Source organism: Zonotrichia albicollis, chromosome 25 (genome assembly GCF_047830755.1).
Source record: "Zonotrichia albicollis isolate bZonAlb1 chromosome 25, bZonAlb1.hap1, whole genome shotgun sequence".
Classification (NCBI taxonomy): domain Eukaryota; kingdom Metazoa; phylum Chordata; class Aves; order Passeriformes; family Passerellidae; genus Zonotrichia; species Zonotrichia albicollis.
Window position 1 is genome coordinate 4,390,056 of NC_133843.1, and position 23,105 is coordinate 4,413,160.

The 23,105-nt window shown below is 40.7% G+C and overlaps 1 protein-coding gene across 3 annotated transcripts in view; it reads right to left on the reverse strand.

The window, feature by feature from the left end:
- Positions 1–23,105, reverse strand: part of PRDM2 (PR/SET domain 2) — a 62,209-nt gene that overhangs the window by 12,904 nt on the left and 26,200 nt on the right. For 2 of the 3 annotated variants that reach the window (XM_074558696.1, XM_074558695.1), the window contains exons 7-8: positions 5,426–5,536; positions 197–4,559 (exon numbers count right to left, since the gene is read on the reverse strand). In XM_074558696.1, coding sequence (XP_074414797.1) covers positions 197–4,559; positions 5,426–5,536 — 4,474 coding nt within the window. Of the gene's footprint in view, positions 1–196; positions 4,560–5,425; positions 5,537–8,627; positions 8,672–23,105 lie in introns of those variants that run through there. The other variant, XM_074558697.1, reaches the window with a different exon arrangement.

Sequence of the window (23,105 nt, forward strand, 5' to 3'; positions counted from 1 at the left end):
AGTATGTACATCATACCCCAGCATCAGTAAGCTGCTCATCCATGTTTTAGGAAATGCAACTTCTTTTTTTATTTAAGCATGAGAAACTCAAAAAAAAAAAAAAAAGAATAAAAAGACAAAAAAAAAAAAAAGACCAGCAAGCAAAACAGCAAGCAACGTGTTCCTGGGTTGTTTCAACTTCAAATTAAATGCTTACCTGAAATCTTTCAGTTCTTGCTTTGTACTGCTTTCATCTCTTTTGTTTTCTGCTGCTTCTGCATTTGCTGCCTGCTGCAGACTCCGTGTGATTGGTCCTCCAATCCTCTCTCTAGATTTTACACTGAACCTGTCTGCCTTTTTCTTACTTGCCACAGCAGATTTACTTGGCAAAACAGCTTTGCTATTCCTTTGTATTCTGACGTGCAATTTCCGGGAGGCTTTGCTGGAGATTCCAGAGGAATTGTTCTTAGAAACCACTTTAGTTTTTTTCCCATCAACGTGGGACATTTTAGACACTCTTACAGGACTAGAGTTCCTCAAGGATGAAGATGAATTTGGCTTTTTCGATCGCATGGAAGGTACAAATTTAACATTTTGTTTGGATTTGAAGGAGGCAGAGGGGAGCTGGAGCTGTGCAGGTCCTGAGGTTCGTGCTCTGGTCTTGCCCAGGTGAGGCTGAGTGCTCTGCATTTTGATTTCTGCATCCGCCGTCCGCCTGCGCTGGTTGCTGCCTTTGTCACTGCTGGCAGGGGAAGAAGCTGCACTTTTTTTGGAAGAATTCTTTTTGGAGGAGGGAGAGATGGGTTTTTTGGGGCAGCTGTATGATGCGTGTTTGTTCAAACTCCCAATGTAAGTGAACTCTCTGTTACAGTAGGGGCAGATGTGGGAGTCTGTCTCGGATGGGTTATTTTTCAGCTCTGCCTTCTGCTGGGCAGATTTCTTTTTTTGCAGGATAGCTTTTTGTACAAGCTGGTTTTTCTTTTTCAATGCACTTATTTTTAGTTTGTTGGAGGACATTTTGCTGATCTCCACATTGAAATTGAGTCTTTTAGGCTGACCCATCCGTCTGAAGGCGTTTTTGCCAGGCCCAGCAATGACCACCATGCCATTCTTAGGCTGCACTGTCTGTTTGAGGGGAACTGGATTTTTTTTAGGTGTGTATCTCTTTTTATCACTAGCAGATGCACAGGCCAGTATGTGTTTGTGTAACTCAGGCATGTTATCAACACTTTTGCCACATTTTGTGCATCGAATGGCAGTGGTGAAAGTCTGTGGGATATTATGGGTTGTGAAGTTTGTTGCAGTAACTCCAATCCCCATAGGATTGCGATGGTGATACTGGAAGGGAGGTGGTTTAAAGCTTGGGTAGTGTTGATTGAGGCCCATCCGGACATCTGGATCTTTAGATTTCACTCCAGAAGCCATTATTTTTATAGTAGTATAAAGCTCTTCAGAAGAATCATTTAGATCTTCATCTTCCTCCTCTTTTGAAGGCTCCAAAGAATCTTCTGGCAGGTTCTGCATGTGCTCTGCATTTGCCTTACTGGGGTCAGTAAAATTCTGGGGTCTCAAAGTCCCACTTTCAAACTCATGATGTGTGCACTCCTTGTCTGGATGGAGATCCCGTTGATGCTGTTGCAAATTGCACAAAAAAGCAAATTCCTTTTTACACACCGAACAAACAAAGATATTCCCTACTCCATGAAGCAGAAAGCGATGTTCTGACAAGTCTGTTTTATCCCTAAAAAGCTGTACACAGAATTCACATTTGAAGGGCCATTCCTCAGCATGAATGGATAAATGCTTCGTTAGGTCTTTGATGGAAAGGAAAGGTGACTCGCAGACATTGCACACAAAGCTCTTGTTGAAGGTTTCCTGCACCACTCCTGATTCACCTGAAGTGTGAGGCTCCTCTCTCGCTTTCTGCTGCTCGCTTTCAGCTTCCTCCTGTTTTATTATTGGGAGAGAACTTTCAAGGTTATCAGCAGAGGAAACAACAGAAGAAACTACAGAAAGAGGAGGTGGAGATGGAGATGATGAGGAGGAAGAGGATGAGAAAGAGGAAGAAGAGGAGGAGGAAGATGAGGAAGACAGGTTAGGGGGGCCAGGTGAAGCAGCAGAAATAAGAGGTTCAACAGAAGGGACAGGGGACGGAGAAGGAGAAACTGTAGGTGAAAGAACTGGTAATGGGGACTGGGTGGTAGTGTTGGAGAGTGGTGAGGGACAGGAGGAGGTGTTGGTGGCACTGGCAGAGACATCTGGGATGGGCAAGGGCATGGTTGGGAGCAGGGGGGGCGGCGACGTGGCCGCGGTCAGCACGGGCAGGCAGGGCGGCGGGGACGGGGGGTTGGTGGGCGTTAACAGCGGGGGCAGCTGGCACCCAGCGGGGGCAGCAGGCGGCACAGCGGGCACAGGGGAGGCAGCAGAGGAGCTGAGGGGCTGGGTGGCAGCGGCAGCCGCTGCTGAGGGAGCAGGGTCAGTGCCAGGCTCAGGCGGGGGCTGCGGGGCCGGGCCGGCGCTGTCGGTGCCCGGCTGCTCCGCGGCTGCGTCCGTCCCGTTGTACTCGTTGAGCAGAACCTTCTGCAGCATGCACGTGGTGGGCTTCTTCCTCTTCACCCCGCTGCACGTCGCAGGGCTGGAGTTCTCTTTGCATTCCCTCGTTTCAGCATCGCTGCACGGCTTCTTGTGCACACTCAGATCTAAAACGGATTCCCAGGGAACCTGAGTCTTGCTTTTGACATCAGACCTCTGTTTCATACCGCTGGATAAATCCAGGGGCTGCTGGTTGCACACACTGCCAAAAGTTGGAGCTGCTGTCCAGTCTTTTGATATTTTATATTCTTCAAAGCAATGAGGGCTCAAAGTCTCTTTGTCCTCCCTTGCAGTCAAGCTCCAAGCAGGTGAGTTGCTGTGGCTTTCTAACTTTGGCATTTTTGAACTCCTAATATTGTCGTTCCACACAGTTTTTCCCTCACCTGATTTGACAAAGTCTCGAAGCACTGGACTGTGCTGTGGAGAGCTGGGAGGAGAGCTGGTCCTTCTTTTAAACCTGCTGGATACTGGAGGCAAAACAGATGATGATGTAACAGAAGGTCCTATTTTAGGGATTTCACTTGATGGAGTTATCTTCTTACTGTCCTGTGTCTGAAGAAGCTGCTTTAATTTTGATGACAAATAAACCCCTTTTTCTTTATGAAAAGTTAAGCTTTCTGTTGAAATGCTAAGAGGAAGATTTAAAGAACTAGTAGGAGTTATAGGTTCAGGGTCTATTTCAGTTTTTATTTTTGGTACAAGAGGAGGGCTGGCAGTTCTTCTCTTTTTGGATTCACTGCTCCCACTGCTAGAGGGTTCCTTAGGAGGTTCATTCACATGTGTTTGTGTAACCTTTAAATTTGTGGAAATTTCCACTGTGACCGGACTGATTATACAATTCAATCCATACAAGTCTGCAGAGTTGGACTCCATCTGAATCACATCACAATTGCTAGTGCTGCTGTTGGACTGAATTTTCCCATCAATGTAGTAATTTAAATTCTCAGAGATATTGCTGGATATATCCATGAGATAGACATCATCTCCCTCACCTTCCTCTTCTATTTCTGTGCTTGCTATGTACACACTCTGGACTGCTGGGGCCGGCTCTGTTGGGAGAGGTGGCTCCTCAGTGAAGAACCCTTTTCTCCTGACACCTTTGGGAATAAGATGACGCTCGTGAACCCTGCGCTGATGCCTCCTCATGTTGGTGTGAGTACCAAAAACCTTTTTGCAGTATTTGCACGGATGCAATTCTTTGGGTTCCTTATTCTCCTCAGCAAACGCCGAGTTTGACATTTCCTGGGAAACTTTCTCAGAATCCAAGACAACAGAGTCTTGCACCAGACTGGAAACATTCAGGTCATCTTTAAGACCATCATCCACAATCACCTGGTTATCAGCAACATTATCCAGGTGCTGTGAGGAGGTAAGAGTGAGGAATGGTTTCCTCTTGGGCCCGGCCTCGTGGCGCCGCTCGTGCCGGCGCCGGTTGATCTGAGTGCCGAAGGCTTTCCCGCAGTAGCGGCACTTGAAGGCGTGGCTCAGGGTGGAGATGTGGATGTGCATGTGGCGCTCCAGCCCCTGCTTTGTGGTGAACTTCCTCTCACAATGCTGGCAAGGAAACATGAAGGTTTCCTGAACATCACCGTTGGATTCCCCCTCTGCTTTTGGAATTTTCACCATGAGTTTTTTCTTTGGAGAGCTTTCTGGAGATTCCTCTGACGTACTCTTTTGTTCTTCCATGGAGTCCAACTTTTCTTCACATATCAAAGGCATTTCAGCATTTTCTTTAGACATATTGGTATCTTCTATCTCCTCTTCATCTTCCTCTTCTTCATCCTCCTCTTCATCGTCATCTAAATCATCTGATGCACAGTTTATGGCTTCTCCTTGTTTGTCTTCAGTTACCACTTGTGTTTCGTTGGTGGGACTGGGGACCATCAGCTTTGGAAGGACATCCTGATTTACCATCTCCTGAATCACAGCTGTTTGCTCCAGAGACAGCACAGCAGAAACAGAAGGAGCTTCATCTTCCTCTTTGTGACCTGGAACACAAGAGTGCAAGAAAGAAAAGCATGAGACATGTTTACCAAACACATGCTACACCTTTCTTCTCCTTTTTTCTTCTAGCACAACATACCCAACATTCCTGACACAAGACAGTATCACACTTCTCATTTATTTACTTGTGTGGATGGATGTTTTCCTGCAGGCAAGTCCTACCTGTCTGTTCTCAGGGATATCCACTGCTGAAGAAAAGAAGGCCAGGGTTCTGAGCAACCTGAACTAGTGAAAGGTGTCCCTGTCCATGGCAGGGGGTGGAAGAAGAAAAGCTTAAATGTCCCTTGCAACCCAAAATGTTCTGTGATTCTGCAGTGATTCCAGGATTCTGTGATTCTTTGCTGCCAATCCCCACTGTGTTGCCTAAGTGGGTACATACAGAGCAAAAATCCTTCTCCATCACTTAGCTGGGCCATGAGACACCTGAGCAGGGGTGCTCATGTTGTGGGACACGAAGGGACAACAGAGAGAAGGAATGGAAGAGTTATGGGTCAAATGAATTAATATTTTTTCTCCCTTGGTACTGACTTTGTTAATTAGCAATAAATAATGACCATGAAACTAAGCTCCAAGACACTAGAATAAGGTTTTTGCTCTGATATTATCCTGTAAGGAGTTTGTGTTTATATCTCAATTTTGCAGCACATTAGTTTTTCCTGTGGTCAGAGCTGCATGTTTAATGACATGCTTCTAACAGCCAAGTTCCCAACTAGTAAAACAATTGGGGTAAATGATACAAACATGTTCAGTTTGCTACAGTAGGATAACCTGCTAATGGACTAAACAGGACAAGCATCCTTTGCTTCAAAAAGATAAAGAGAAGGAAAAAATAATACACTTGAGAACTCACCTTCTTTAGAATCCCTCATATCTGCAGAAGTAGAATCCAAATCAGTCTTTTTCTGTTTTGTATCTGCTGCCTTCTTTCCCTTGTTTTTACTTTCCTGAGTCTTCTTCTTTCCTAATGGGAAAAGAGCATTTATTATTCTTGCTTAACAGTTTTTATTTGTCATGTATCAGTGGCAGATTTAAACCTTCAGCTTTGGAGTACAACAAACTCCTGCAGAGACCCTGTAGGAGAACAGACAGCATTCAGGTAAAAATCTTCACACACTTTTCTCACTTCCAAAGCAAGAACAAACCACCTGTCCAGGATTAAGCAGCTCACACAATGCAGGTACCCAATCCCTTAATGTGGCCACAAAATTCCTAAATCTCACAGAAGAGTATGGAAAATAGAAAATCTCCTCATACACAATTAATCCTAATGTTAATTGGAAAACCTTACAAAATAGAAACCCATAGAGGTTTATTTTCATTGTATAAAGATTTTGAATGATGAGAAGAGTTATGATAAAGACAATGAAGTAATAACACTATGAGAAGATTGAAAGCAGCTTCACAACCAGGGCAAAGGCAGTACAACCAAATGAGAGGGAACTGGGTAACAGAAAACACTGAAGGAATTTGGATGGGTCCTGACACAAACACCACTTTCAAGTCACCACTTTTTGTTAAGAAAATGAAGAAGGATGGATTAGTTGAAGAGGATGATGAACACAAAAGGGCATTATATGCCAAGAGCTGACCATGCTGTAAGATGTAAACTGAAAACTTCATTTTCCACTGCACTACAAAGTACTGCTGATTTTTGCCACTAATGTTATAGATTCAGGTCTATAATATACAGAAATTATGATAAGGGGTGTGTCACAAATGAAATTTTATGGATTTTCATTCCCTTCATTGCAGACTCTCCACACAGAATACAGAAACCATCACTGAAACTCCACAGTTCTACACACAACTCTTGGGAAGAACTGTCCAGAAGCCCAAACTCCTCCTGTGCCCCCTCTAACACACAAATTCCACTTTATAACACACTGCCCATTCCCTCTGATCAGAAATGGCCATCACAGCCCTAAATCCATTTCCTAGCTAGAAGCACATTCTTCCACGTCACAATCCTGTCAAACTCCTCCTTTTTACCCCTTGAAAATATTTCTCACATCCTGAGCCAAGAAACTGAAATGCCTTAGAAAAAAAAAAAGCTCCTCTGTTGCAGGAAGTTCCAAGTACAAATACCCCCCAAGAGAACAGCTCAGACAGCCTCACTTGTTTTGATTTCACCAAACTAAATCATTATCTATATTTCCTCTCAAGGGGCTCAGATTTCATAGGCCATCCCCAAATTCCAATGTGTTTCAGTTTTATGTATATAATAAACATTTTTTGATTTCTTATCTGATTTTACAGATTTCACTCTTATAACCTGACAGCAGTCACTCAGACTGAGTTTTTTTGTCACCTTTGGACAAGACACACACATTCTCCTACCAATATTCTCTGAATATCCTCAATTATTGTTATGATGCCCAAGTCTAACCTGCCATAAAGGACCAATCCTGGATTGTTTGAACAACACAACACTGAATTTTGCTTTTGTACCAAACACCTGTGACTGTCAGAAGATTTAGCACATACCTGGGTGCTCACATAGGCATGAGGAAGTTAAAAACATCTTTCCTTAAGTGACAAACTACTAAAGTCTAATTTAAACACCATTTTTTTATTATCAGCACCTTTAATGCTCATTATTACAACCAACACTACCAAGATCTGAGCATGAAGGATATCAAAGAAGTTTCCAGAAGTATCTCTCAAGTCTTGAAATTCACTTGAAATTCTCTGGGAATGTTCAGTAACACAATCCAACAGTTCCACTTCTAGGGAAAAAGTGGAAATATAAGATTTCAACACATTCCTAGGAATCAAACATGCATCACAATGCACCTTATGAGTGACATAAGAAATCATTCCTAGAACCTTAAGAACTCTCAATTTTTTTGCAGACCACCTATCATCTGAAGACCACTATCAGTATCTTGCCCTCAAAGCAACAAAATTCTTGATTGGAAACAAGAATTAAAAGGTTGGTGCACAGGCCCCTCTCACCTGCCAAACCTGACACGTGCTCAGAAACGTTTTCTTCCCACAGTGCAATTCTGCATCTAACTCTACAGCAGCCCTGAATTTCAGCACAACCACAGGTTACTGTCAAAGTCTCCAAATTAATTCTTTTTTCTAACAATATTAGAAATATACTGTGCTCTTTCAAGGGTGAGGTAAAGTATGAAAAGGCACCAACACAAATCCCAAGTGCTAAAGCATGCAGATATGTTTCAAAGTGTCATCCAGTTCGAGAATGTAAAATTTATAGTACCTCAAATCTGTTTATAATCTGAGAAATCACTACAATAGCAGGATTTTCACACAAAATCGAGATATTGTGTCACATACCTTATGCTACTGATGGAAAGCAGAGCATTTGCAAGTTCTGCCAGTCCTAAAAAGAGATGCAGCTCTCTCATGATGTAACCTGCTCCATGATAGCTGGAGATGTTTCCAGTTCTTGGCCCTGGAGCACTGGTGCATTTGAAGAGAGGATTCACCCAGCACCCAACTCACCCTTTCTCTGAACAGTGAACGAACTCCTTGTGCACACACAACATTTCAGATGTGTCAGATCAATTTCTGACACAAACCAATGAGAGACACCAAACATTGTAGATGGCTTTAGCTTGTTCATTTTCTAGGCTGCAGCTTTCTTTGGGAAGGTTCAAAGAATTCACTGCACTGAAACACGACAGTGACTGTCCCAGATGCACAATTCCATGGTCCTGACCATTCAACAGCACACACCCAGCAAGAGAATTTAAGAACAGAGTCATAGGTGATACTTCACTGCTTGCTCTCCCAGCTTTCATGTATTTGGAGTTCAGAAACTTTTTTAAGTGTCTGTTGATTGATTTTCTCTCATGAGTTCTCAAAGTGCTTTTAAAATCCATATAAACTCGAACTTTCTTCCTGCAGATTTCCAATCAAAACACAACCTACAACTGATACAAATGACATCAATGAGCAGTCCAAGGCTGTCCCTTGGTTTTCTGATTGTTTCAGAGGTCAGGAGTGATCTGAAGGCTGCAGGAGGGGAAATGCTCTGAACACAGAACCTGGTGGAAGCCTGAGTATAAGTACACACGTGCACTTACCATCAGGTTCCTGAAGGGTCCTACATGGCTGCTACGGCCAGCTGGATCCTCCACTTGGTCTAAACAAGAAAGATACAGGAATGAAACACAGGGAAAGTGAAATGGAAACAATGACAAAAGAATAAATGAAGGGCAGAACTTAATACGTGTGTAAGTGCTTTAGAAGAATTGTAAAAGAAAGATGCAAAGGAAAATGAATGAAATAAACAGATGGAAAGGAGGAACTTGTCTGTAGTGATGAAGATCAAAAGAGGAATTCACCAATTTGCAATTTGTCTTGCAACTTTCAACAGGGCTCCTTTTTCTCTCCTCTCCACTTCTCCTGAAGACAGCTCAGCCTTCACACCTTTACAATCCCTTTGTAACAGTGCAACAGGCCCAGGAGAGCTCAGGCTGCTGCCATGGCCAGGGCATCAGCACTGCCACTAACTCTGAGCAGCTCAGATAACAACAGAGTGACAGTGTGAGAGAGGAGGAATCTTTATTTGCCCAAACTTCATCTTATTGATAAAACCAAGACACCTCTGAAGAAGCTACAGTTAGCTGGGCTCAGACTTTTGTTGTTAACCAAACTACCAATGGGATTATTAAACCACAGAGTTATTTCTGGTGGGATGGAATAAACCTACTCAGAAGCTGGGAGGGAAGACATTTAACACAGTCTTTCCATACACTTGGAGCTGAACTCTATAATTAAATATTGCTCAACTGTACAAGATGCCATTGTCTTTAATAACCTTTAACTGCAGCACCAAACATGTTCACAGTTAAGATCATTAAGGAAGAAGGACATTCCCACCTGAGCTCAAACACTGCTTCAATCTCTTACAGAAATACAGAATGTGGACATTTGTCTCCCCAAAACTCTTGGGTTGATAAGGGAAAAGAATAATTGGTATGAACTGAAATTACTGTTCCTTCTTTGAGATCTGTAGCAAACAACTCTAACTGCAGCTCAGTAACAAACCCAGACCTTACCCATGAAAAGTACCACAGAAACCTGCCCAAATCTCCAACCTGCCACAGAAACCTGCCCAAATCTCAAATGTACCACAAAAACCTGCCCAAATCTCAAATGTACCACAGGAACCTGCCCAAAACTCAAATGTACCACAGGAACCTGCCCAAATCTCAAATGTGCCACAGGAACCTGCCCAAATCTCCAACCTGCCACAGGAACCTGCCCAAATCTCCAACCTGCCACAGAAACCTGCCCAAATCTCAAATGTGCCACAGAAACCTGCCCAAATCTCAAATGTGCCACAGAAACCTGCCCAAATCTCCAACCTGCCACAGAAACCTGCCCAAATCTCAAATGTACCACAGAAACCTGCCCAAATCTCAAATGTACCACAGAAACCTGCCCAAATCTCAAATGTGCCACAGAAACCTGCCCAAATCTCAAATGTGCCACAGAAACCTGCCCAAATCTCAAATGTACCACAGAAACCTGCCCAAATCTCAAATGTACCACAGAAACCTGCCCAAATCTCAAATGTACCACAGGAACCTGCCCAAATCTCAAATGTACCACAGGAACCTGCCCAAATCTCAAATGTACCACAGAAACCTGCCCAAATCTCAAATGTACCACAGAAACCTGCCCAAATCTCCAACCTGCCACAGAAACCTGCCCAAATCTCAAATGTACCACAGAAACCTGCCCAAATCTCAAATGTACCACAGGAACCTGCCCAAATCTCAAATGTGCCACAGAACCTGCCCAAATCTCAAATGTACCACAGGAACCTGCCCAAATCTCAAATGTGCCACAGAACCTGCCCAAATCTCAAATGTGCCACAGAAACCTGCCCAAATCTCAAATGTACCACAGAACCTGCCCAAATCTCAAATGTGCCACAGAAACCTGCCCAAATCTGAAATGTACCACAGAAACCTGCCCAAATCTCAAATGTACCACAGAACCCGCCCAAATCTCAAACCTGCCACACAAACCTGCCCAAATCTCAAATGTACCACACAAACCTGCCCAAATCTCCAACCTGCCACAGAACCTGCCCAAATCTCAAATGTACCACACAAACCTGCCCAAATCTCAAATGTGCCACAGAACCTGCCCAAATCTCAAATGTGCCACAGGAACCTGCCCAAATCTCAAATGTGCCACAGGAACCTGCCCAAATCTCAAATGTGCCACAGGAACCTGCCCAAATCTCAAATGTACCACACAAACCTGCCCAAATCTCAAATGTACCACAGAACCTGGCCAAATCTCAAATGTGCCACAGAAACCTGCCCAAATCTCAAATGTACCACACAAACATGCCCAAATCTCAAATGTGCCACAGAAACCTGCCCAAATCTCAAATGTACCACACAAACATGCCCAAATCTCAAATGTGCCACAGAAACCTGCCCAAATCTCAAACCTGCCACACAAACCTGCCCAAATCTCAAATGTACCACAGAAACCTGCCCAAATCTCAAACCTGCCACAGAACCTGCCCAAATTCCAAGTCTCCTGGAAAACAGTGGAGAAGTTCCCTCAGAGATTCCCTGGAAAGTATTTTTAGAGGTCAGACAAGGGCAGCACTGGGCAAGGCTGTGGCTGAAGGGAAAAGACAAACTGACACATTACACTGACAATGCCACACAGTTTCATGTGTGAACCACAGTGTAATAACATAAACTCACTAGTTAACCCCTAGGAACTGGTTGAGATTAAAGTCTGCATCAATCCCATGCAATAGCTGCTACTATTTTATAAAACAACTTCTAATTATTTTCTCCTATTGAAAAAAAAAAAAATCAGTACTTTAGCATTTAAAAGAATGGAATAAAGATTAAGTGAATATTCAAGTTAAACATTCTATTGGAAAATTCAGCAGAAAACAACTACACTATAATTTCTTTTGATTAATGGATTTTAACATACTTTTAACAATATGAATTTTAATTTGAGAAACAGCTTGCTGTGCACCAGAATTCATCTGTTCTTGTATCCAGACTGCTGGCTGATGTCATGCTTTTCAAAATAAATTCCTCAAGCCTTCAGACATCAGTAAAAATGTGAATAGTTGTTTGTTCTGCAGACAGGCCAGAACACACGAGTGCCTTTTTCACACACAGAATGCTACATCCAAAAGAACAGCAAAACTTGCTTCAAAAAATCAAATCCAAGTTGCACTGGCTGGAGGTGCTCCACAAAATGCAAAACCATTTTGCAGTGACTTCTCAGAACCTTGTCCAACTGTGAATGGCACAGCACACGGGGGTTAAAGACCTTACATATTAAATAAGTTGAACTGATTAAACAGTAAGGTAACTAGGCACAAAAAATGCTATTTAATTCAAAATGCTCATTATTAAGATGTGAATGTTAAGGCTGTCCTTTAAAGATGTTTCCCTGTTTGCATTTAAGACTCTTTGTTTTCCTTTTTGTTTGGTTTTTTTACTTCTTCCATTATTCACAAAATCTTCCATTATTCTTTACCAGCATTTGCTCACATAGCAAAGACAAATCAAAAAGCACCTGGCTAAATAAAGGGCAACATTGCTGTGTTAAGGGCTGCTCTGAGCCACTGATTAATTTTTCCCCACAATCCACAAAAAGCTTTTAATTTTTATTTCTCTGTCAGTGTAAGACAGATACTCTGTACTAGGAGCATTTCCCACTTTGGCTACAGATCATCCCAGGCACATGAAAATCTCCATTTCCAGTACTGAATCTTGCTAAACCAGAAAATTTTAGAGGCAAAGTCAGCACATTTTAATTCCAGCAAGTCTAAGGGTGAAATTCAAAACTAGAGACCAATTTTTTAAACACCTCATTAACAGAGATGTCAATTAAATGTAAATGGCTCCACACACAATATCATTAAGAGGTCTATTTCAACAATGCTGTCAGGTAGGTATGAAAACCTGAAAAAAAGGCAAAATATAAAAGCTTTTATTACCTTGTTTCCTTCAATCTGTCATCATTGCATTTGGTGGAGTGAACTTCTTGCAACACCATTGTAAAGTTTTCAGATACAAGTCCTTTGTGCAGGCATAACTTGGATTGTTAAGCAAATGAAACACTAAAATTGCCATGAGCTGTTTCACTGTGTGCAAAAACAATCACAACAGAACTTTAACCTCCAGCTCCTGAGAACCACAGGAATATTTCAGAGCTACAGAAATCATGGTTCTGTTCAATCTGCCCAGATCTAATATACCAAATAAAGCTGGAGAGGAAGAATACACACAGCTACACAGTACAGAAAAGTCTTGTGAATTATCTACAGATTATGGGCAAATGCAGTGAGCAAAGGTTTCTCTGTAATTTTTTCCAGCAGAACTTGCATCTCCTCTTCCATAAAAAGACACTTTCAAGCTTCCCCAGTAGGAGCAGGAGAAAGAGGAAGGCAAACTTCACAGCAATTCTATTAATACCAAACTGCCTGGTGTATAATGCTACCCATTAACAGAGAGCACATTTTAATCACTGCATTTTCCAACCACAATATAAAAAAAGTGATGAACACCTTGGGAAGGTGTTTCAGGACACCTGCAGAGGTAAATGCTCCAAACTGTGCATGAACTATTGGTACCAAGCACTAAATACTCTTTTTGCAGGAAAGAACCAGAGCCATGCACTGACAGAGACTGTTCAAGTGGCATTTGCATAACAGATGAACTTGTTGCCATGGAAAGCATAAGAAAATTCTGAGCTGGGCTATTTAAAACACCAATTTCTGCAAATGTTTGGCAAAGTCTCCACTTTAATGATAGCACTGAAGATCATGTTACTGTGTGTCACCACAAACTTCTGGAATTATGGTAGAGTACAGGAAAGGTGAGGATGGCACCACAGGTGAGCCATGCCAAGAGAAAGAAATGACCCAAGAGTTTGTAAAAAGCAGAAGGGAATGTATTGCCATTATAGAGTTTGTGAGACTAGAAAATTTGACACTGTTCACAAATTTCAGATAAACAGATTTTAAAAACTGGTGAAAAACTCTGAGTGGGAAGCCTGTGTTGAATGTGTGGGATGACACCAATCCCTACCAGCTGAACTAGGAGCTGTCTCTGCTCTTCTTCCTACAAGTTACTTTTTGTAAATTCAATTATGTACCATAACTGCACCAGACAAGAGACAAAACCAGTTTATACTGTCTGCCAGAGTATGTCATCCACTCTTGCAGCATCTCATTCCAATCCCCAACGTGTTCTGCCTCCTGACTAACCTGAGTGCACAGCCCAGGAAGTCTTAAATTCACAAATTACAAGACTTCTAATGACTTAAGTAGTACAGAATGTCACCCAACAATTACAAGGCATGGCAAACAAAGCTTTAATTCCATGCAATTTTAACTCACACAAGAGCTGTGATGGAACAATTAAGTATAAATAATTAAATGGAGAGCTTTAATCCTAGCAAGATTAGGAAATGTTATTTCTGCCCTTATGCCAATATTTGTAAAACAGTAGAGATGGGACACAAATATGGGACCAGAATTGCTCCAGACTTTCTCATGCACCCCAATTCCTGGTATTTTCCTGCCTCCCCCCATTCACTACAAATTCCAGCAAGTTGCTCCATGGCTGCCACAGCTCCCACAGCCAGCCCAGGACAGAAAACATGATGAAAATTCTTCTTTATTCCATCAGCTTTTGTTTTGCTAAGTATAAAGACAAAAGCAGCAGCAAAAGAAATGTCAGCTGGCACACAAACTTTCCAGAAATAACTGTTCTCTATATTTAGCCAGTTTTTATTTAAAATTCAGTTAAAAATAGAGCACCCAAATTGTGTATTTAATACAGAGAATGTCTAAATTTAAATCTCTGCTTTAACCAATCAGAGCTTTTATCTAAGCCCAGAAAATGTTGCTTCCAGTCATTAGAGCTTGCTCCAAAATATTTGTGAAATGAAGTTATTCTCAAATAAAAATGCCACTTATATTGACAGCAGCATTTAAAGGTAATGGAAGTCCTCACACAACTACTTGTTCCAAAATGTTTGTGAAATGAAGTTACTCTCAGATAATTAGAAATACCACTTACATTGAGAGCAGCATTTAAAGCAAATGAAAGCCCTCATACAACTATTTGTACCATCAAATTTAAAATGAGCATTACTAGATCAGTCTGCCTTTATCTGTAATAAAAAACCCAAATATTTGTCATGGCCCTATGTGGATCACTGAATATTTGAGAGGATTACATCAAAACTATTTCTGGTTTTAGCTAAGTTATCTCCAAAAGTAACTACTGAGGCCTTTACTGCCATTTTATTCTGCTCTTTGACAAACCAGGTATGCTCCAATCCAGCAGCAGCCACACAAATAAGTGACATTTAAAAAAAATAATAGAAAAAAAAAGACTTTTAAGTCCACTGCAGACCCAGAGCCCTTCTCACACAGCTGATCAAGGTGGTGTTGTCACTATCCAGAGCAATTTTGCTTCTTTTCCACACATGAAAAGCTGTCCCTGCAGGGAAAACCAGCACTGATGCAAATGTTGGCCTGAGGAGGGTGCTGGCTTTGCCTGGAGAACACAGAGCTGCCTTTGTGCCCCCCAAGGGTTTCTGCACCAAGAGCCCAGCCCTGAGCAAAGCAGCAAAGCCTCTCAGCCAGTGCAACCACCTGAAGCTGCCAGGGATGAAACCAAACCCTCACAACTGCACAAGGTCACACTCAATGTTTGCACTGACACTCACATTTGTTCTGTTATTTATTTTATTCAAATTTTTCATGCCGTTTATGGTTACCACTTTTAAGAATTTTTTCTCCAAGTATTCCCAGTAAAATCACCCCTCTGTGTTTTACAATGTATTTCACCCACTCTTTGACATCCACTTCCAAATTTCTTTCCTTTAACCTTATATTTCTTCAGTGCAGGTATGCAGTGTTTTTCCACCAGTCCCCATTAAAAATATTACAGCATCTTCTCAACTGGGTCTCCAAACTAACAAAGAACATTAATTGTTAATAACCAGCTCCTGCCAGAACATATTTGCAGCATGAAAACTCTGCTTCTCTGTATCTGTTAAATTTGGAAATATTCATCTCCTTCCAGCTTCAGAGAGACAAATCCAAGGTCAGATGGCAGAATATCACAGCAGGTCCTTTACAGAAGTAGATAAAATAGGATAATACTATGTTGACTATCTAAATTCATCATTTTAATGTACACCATAGTCACCAAAATATTTTTATCTGCTGGGAAATGGTGGAAGATTTGCTTCACTTCCTTGGTGAAACAAAGTGTTTCATTCATTTCAGCCACAGCCCAGTGATGTTTCTTAGAGAAAGGCCTGTCAGCCCTCTCTGATAACAGGAGATACACTGAATTCTATTTCCAAAGGAACTGTAATCCTCCAGTTGCCCAATCAGTCCATTTCTCAAAAGGACTGAGCTACAGGACAACAGCAGCAGTTGGTGCTCATGTTAACAAGACCAACAACAGTAGTTCTAAATTTATAAATGCCCCAAACCAGACAAAGCAAGTTGCCATGTGCTTCATTTGTGACACCAAGCAAGGTCACAGCTCATGAAGTTATTACAGGGAACAGCAACTTTTCCATTTTTCAAACAGTGAAAACAAACATCAGAGCACAAATGTACTTGTCTTCTGCTCAGTTAACTGCTACATGTGAGATGAAAAGCTAATTTGATCTAAATGGGTTAAAACTAGAAGTTTTAGTTTTAAACAGTTTAGTTTAAAACAACTAAAACAGATTACAGAAATTAAATGTCACCGTAACATAACTTGGACAAATTTAGTGTAAAACATCAGCTAAAACAGACTAGAGAAATGAAATGTCTGTGACAGAACTTGGACAATTTAATGTGCAGGTAAGGAACCAGAAAATAAAACCAGCTCTGGTATCTGAGTGGGGATAGCAGAGGGTGACACCCAAGAGTTCAGGGTTTGAGGTCTGAGCTGAGCTCCAGCACAAAGTCCACTTGGCTTCTGCAATCCTGCCAAGGGTCTGCAGGATCAGAAACACTGCACTTGCTGCTCTTTACCTGCAGCTTGAAAGGGAACACTTTGCAGGAAAGTCCATTTTTTTCCTCAAGTCACTGCCTCAACTCACCTACAGCTTGGGAAAAGCCCAAGGAGCCTCTCCAGACCTGGCTGAGGATCCAACCATGGCAAAGGTGGGGTTTGAACACTCTGATCCCAGGTCAGCTCTCACTGCCCTGAGCTGTTCCCACCACAGCTCACAGGCTGCATTTTACTGGCACCAACACAGGGAAGCGTGCATTGCACTCAACCCTGAGTAATGGTGATGCCTGAGAAAATATTCCCAAATTTCCATGAATTAAATCACTTTTACAAACAGCAGTCACACTGTTTCTGATGGACTGCCAAACAAAAGCAGATCTGTATCTGAGAGGCTCCAGTGAGGCACCTGACTCTCAACAAGAGTTACAATAATGTACAGCTGACTGCTCATTCCATGGCATTCTGCAGCAATAATCATCAAGATGATGGATTTTCAGCTATTGTAATGCTCTCACAAGAATAATTTTCTGTCAATCAGCACATTAATAACAGAGCCTCTCTGAAGTTCTGCAGCATTAATCACAGTCCATCAAAAGCTCTCACACAACTCTGATACCAAAGTGTAACAACAGAATTAACTCTTAACAGCTGGTAAGCTCCCAAGTGCTCAGAAAGCTTCATCCTAAATAACTCTCAGGCACTGGTGATCCAAATAAATATTGTGATTTTCCAGGGGGAAAGTGTATAAAAGGCAAGTAAAATGGTCAGACACTGTCTCATTTCTTAGCTACAAACACCACTGAGTCTTGTTTCAATAACTGATAATAACCCCAAGCAGAAAGTCAGTCTGCTGGAACATTAAAAGGCAAGTAACCACTTCTAGAAATTGGTCAGAAATTGCCTGATTTCTTAGCTACAAACACCACTGAGTCTTGTTTCAATAAGTGATAATAAACCCAAGCAGAAAGTCAGTCTGCTGGAACATTTCCTTGAGGAACTCAACAAGTGTAGAATTCTTCAGAACACTCATTCCTGTCAATCTGTGTGAGGCTCTTGGCAGGAATGACAAAATAAATTGACAGATTGAAAAAAAATAAATAGACTCTAGTCTTACAAATGGTTTTTCTTTTTGTTCATTTGAAAAATATACAAACCAGTTAATAAATCAAATATAAAATTCCTTTGCTATTCTGCAGGTTTGTAATGCAGTGATGGGAGAATCTTCAGACAGCTGACAAACACAAGTTGCCTTTGGAAGGAGATTTTAATTAAAGAAAAGAGCTCTCAGCCACACACTCAAATGGAGCCTGCATGTCTTCCAGGAATAAATCAGCTATCAAAACTCAGTGTGCACACTCCTGAAGTTGAGTTAAATGTGATTGTTCACCACTGCACAGTAAATTATATGAGGGATCTGCAGATAACACCTCAGTATAAGATATTCCCTGTAAATAATGCAAGTAAAATTAATGGGCAATGCAAAATTATGATAAATTGCAATAAAAAAGTTTAGTACAGGTAATGATATAATACTATTCACATTAATTCTGATTGAATGGTTTTGAGAAGATGATGCACTAAAAAAAATCTAGAGGAAGGCAACAGAAATTAAGAGCTACACAAGATTCTTACTACAAGAACTTAAAGCCTTCCCTACATAAAAAGATGGTTCAAATAAAATCAGAATACACTGAAAGTCAATAAGTGACTTTACCTTGCAGCCTCCAGTTGGGAAACAAACCCAGAATGGGGAGATTGCACAGGAGGGTCAGGAAAGCACAGAAAGAGCAGGAGTGGCTGGAAAGCCTTGGCTTAACGAGGAACACAAAGCAACTGAAGGAAGGATTATTGATGTGAGCAAAAGTCCCCCAGATTTACTGAGCAGCTCACTGAGTTTGTTCTCTTATATTCTATAAGCAACAGGTCAAGTCTAAATCACTAAATACTGAAGGAATAGAAAATGAAAATATCAGTTCTTGTTTGTCTCTAAAACAGAGCCTATTCTACTCTGCAGGAATTCATCCCCTTCCTATTTTGGAACAAATCCTCCAAATCTATCTCAAAGCTCTTCTCTAAAAAAGCCAAATTTTCTCCACATCTTCTCCACAGAAGTGTTTAAACAATTCTATGAGTCAGAAAGAAGAATGGTCTAAGAAAGTCTAGGAGAATCCCAACACAAATATTTCTACAGGTAAACCAGTATTTCAACTTATTTTCAGGAAAATCAAAACAGCATTTACTAAGAAAGGAGGAGAATAATTTCCAAATGCAGTGGATTATTTTTTAAAAATAGCAGTGAAATATCAAACAGCTTTTCTTCCAGGTCACTCCTTGCTTCAAAGTTAATCCTGATCAACTGAAAGAAAAAATTGATTAATAATAGAAAGTTGCCTGGTGCCTCATTTCACTTCCCACTGTGGATTATGTAACTGAAGACAGCATTAGCAAATTTGCTGGGAAATGCCACAACTGTGCTCTAGATATATTTGACTTTTTTAACTTGAGAAAAGCAGTCTAAGGAAGTATGACTAAAAATGCAAAAATATGAAAAAAATCCAGAACACTTTAGAATCTGAGTTACCAACCAACCCCAGAATTTTTTATTCTGTTAGGTAACTCCACACACCTGCTTTAAGCAGAACTAAGTTAGTAGCTACAGATACAGCTTGTAACAACCATGAAGGCCAGATTGTTATTTTAAGTCAAACACAAAAACCCCACAGAGATAAAGTAACAGTGTGTGCAAGGTGCTTGCAGTACTTCCAAAAGTTTATACTTAAAAACACAGAGTTTAAGGGGCCAACACAGCAATCCAGGGCTGAATTTTTGATTTTCTTACATACAGGTAATTTATTTTTTAATTCCTGAAATGAAGGCTTATTTTCTGCCATTCTTAAACCCAGAGGCAGGAGCAAGGCTGGAGTGAGTGACACCAATTCCACTGCTGTGAAAGGCCAGAGCAGCTGTCCTGGAACTGGGGCACTGCTGGAGAGCTGAAGATGGGAATTTAAAGCAATACAAGTCTCCCTTTCAAAAGCCATTTATGGGCTTAAAAGAAAAACCTGCACTGCTTAGAAGACCTCAAATACATGAATTATCTCCAGACAGATGTTTCTATCACAGATGTGGTCCCCTGGCATCCCAAATGATGCTTCTGGAGTTGTAAAAACCTTCTTGCAAATCAAAATAAATTCCATTTTAGGACTTTGTTCCAGATGATCTTGATGACTTCTTCCTTCCTCCATTGTCTTTTCCCAGTCATTGCTTAGGAAATTTTGAAGCCTTGAGCTCCTATTTGAGTTCTTCATTACATTTATTGAAAATAGAGCTTAGATAACAATATCATTTCATGATACCCTTGCTACAAATGTACCACTCACACATCCCTCTATAAGCTACATTCCAACTCACACACAATCATTTTCCTCACAAGCTCTTTTCTGTTCAGAAACAAACTTTTAGACTTAGTCCAAGTACAAACTTAATAAATTTGGGTAACTTCAAGAGCAGACAATCACAGCATCACTTGACCATGATTTCCATTTGGGATGACACCCAGATGGCAATCCAAGGCCTACCTTTTATAAACAGGATGAATATTTATGGCACTCTCACATACAGCTAATTATCTGGAACTGTATGAGAATGCCTAAGAAATTATTAACAAAAATAAAATAAATAAAACCAGCAAGGATTTCTGCTATCACAGAATTTAACCTGTTTATTTCATCCCTACAGGTTCATGTTCCTCAGCAGTGACACTGTTTCAGCAACAGCCACACTTTCAGACAAGAGCAAAAACACTGTAACTCTGAGGGTGACACAGTTTATTTACATGTGGGAAGAAGCCTGAAGTTGCACTTGGCATTCACCTGATATAAACCAAGGCACAATAAATATTTGTAACAGCCAAAACCTGATTTTAATTCCCCCACCTTCACCTCACTCTGCCTCTGGGTCAGTTATTATGAGCACCCCTGCAGTTCATGCTCTGCCTGAAGAACCATGGGAAGCAGCACCATTAGGAATAGAACTATTGAAGGTAACAAAGCTTTAAAAGATTTATTAGCAACGCTTTGAGGTTTTAAAACCACACTGAACAATCAGCAGGGGCTGTCCAGGACACAGGTGACCCTGGTGCAGGTGCTCTGCCTGCACTACAATAGCAGAATATTTCAGGAGTTGACACAAGTGTGGCTGAGAGGTCACTTGGTTTCACAACCCTCTCCAGGTGCTTTGTGCAGCTTCTGGGAGAATGAAATGGGAGATTTCCCCCATGGAGAGCCCGAGGGCACCAGGGCAGCCCCAGAGCTCCCAGTGAGGAGCCCCAGGGCTGCTGGACACCAGGGGAACACAGAGAGGGCCCGAGTGCATCCAGAGACAGAAACAAAACACTGCCCTCTGCTCTCCCCAAAAAAGGCTCTTTTAGAGGAATTACTCCCCAGCATGGAGCAAGACAAGCTTTCATCCTAATATCAGTATCTTCTTCCTTCAAAACCAGACTTGATCTGCCACATAATCCACAACAGAAATGAGTTTTAGCCTTTGGAGCCTGTGCAGCCTTAAAGCAGACTACAGCCTGATAAAAATACTGGATATCTTTATGTATGGCCATTGAAAAATTACCATCTTTTCTTTAAAATAAATACTTTAGCTACTGAAAAGTTACCTTTTTTTTCAGAAAGATTGAGTCTGAAGCCAGAGGCTTCATTTGCTCTGTTGATGTTACTGCTCACTGCTACAAATGATTCCTGTCCTATGAAAAGCAAGAAGGACCTGGATGACACAATAAAAAATCCACACTACTCCTCTCAAGGACACATGAACCCAACTTGCAAAGTGAACCCAAGCTGTTCTCTGTTTAATTTCCTTAGAAGGAGAATTAATGAAAGATCTTGTGCTAATGCATTGATTGAGCAAATTTCCCTACAAGCTTGGCAGGCAGCACATTAACTACAACCTGGGAGAAACAATGATAAATATTTAACAAAAAATGTCAGAAAATGCAAAAGAAATAAAAAAGCACTAATTTCAGCTATTGCAGTGGCAGCTGCTGGCTCTGAACTGTGGAAAGGCAGCAATGACAGCTTGGTTCTGATAAAATCTGGGATGGAACCCAGTTCAAATTCAGGTTTGCCTTTTTGGGGGTTGCATCCCCATCCCTCTCAATACTTTGTCATCCTACTGAATTGCTTTCTACATCTCAAATGCACCTCAGGAGCATCACACTGTTCCAATGCATGAAAACAAATGCATTTTTGTACCTGTGGGATGGGCACCTCTTCTGTCAAGGGTTCATTACACAGATGGCAGAACAAGGTGATTTATCAAATGATAAATATCTAAATATCTAAACTCTAACCTAAACCATCCATCTCATATCTAACTTACGCTCAAGCACAAGACCTAAGATGCATTAAAAATTCAAAAGAATATTTGTTTTACTGAATACAGAATAATTAGGAATTTTATCTAATAACTGGTCTGTATCTAATTTTATCTAATTTAAATTTAATTAGATAATTAAATTTATCTAATAAATGGTCTGTATCACTAAATCATAATACATCTCTCAAATAATGCCTTGTCCAGTCATTCCTAAGGTATTGAACTGTGACTTTTCTAGACACACTCATTCACAGTTGTTAGAATTTAACAATTCTTACTTGGTTATATTTTCTTCTAATATATAAGACAACAGTGTGCAACACAGGCCAAAATAAAATTTAAAAATAACTGCATGGTCTGTATCATAATACACCTCTCAAATAATGTTTTGTCCAGTCATTCCTAAAGTATTAAACTGTCACTTTTTTTTTTTCTAGAAAATGTCTAAAAGACAAACTCATTCACAGTTATTAGAATTCAGCAATTCTTACTTGGTTATATTTTCTTCTAATATGTAAGACAACAGTGTGCAACACAGGCCAAAATAAAATTTTAAAAATGTATTGATCTGTTTAGGTCACTAATGAATTCAAATTTCACAGTCCTCAGGAGGAGCTCCTCTGTAGCAAGTTTCTTAAATTGCTATTTAATTCAAATATTATCTTATACTAACTCCCAATTTTTCACATGCATAAAGTTAAATCACAAAAAAATCTTTCTCCTCCTATCCCTTTGTATCATATAATTAGAACTATCTATTTTTAATTTAATTACTTTTCAATCATGTTCATCATAATTTCCTTTATTTCCCCAAACCCCTCAAGTCCAGGGTTAAGAAGCTTCCCCATCCAAGAATGCAGCTGAATCTACAAAAGCAGGATATGAGCAGAAACCATGCTGGAATCCTCACTGCAGGAAAAAAAGTGCTTATTTCTTGAAAAAAGATTGCTGTGAATTGCAAATATCAGCAGATGTTACTATAAAAACTAAAATAACTGAGAGTAAATGCAAAATAAAAAAAAATCCAATGAAACCTGTAAATAACAGAACTATAAAATTTCAAAATATCCAATGAATTATCATTTTAGAGCTGGAACTTTAATCTAACAATTCAAATCAATTAAATACTGAGAATTC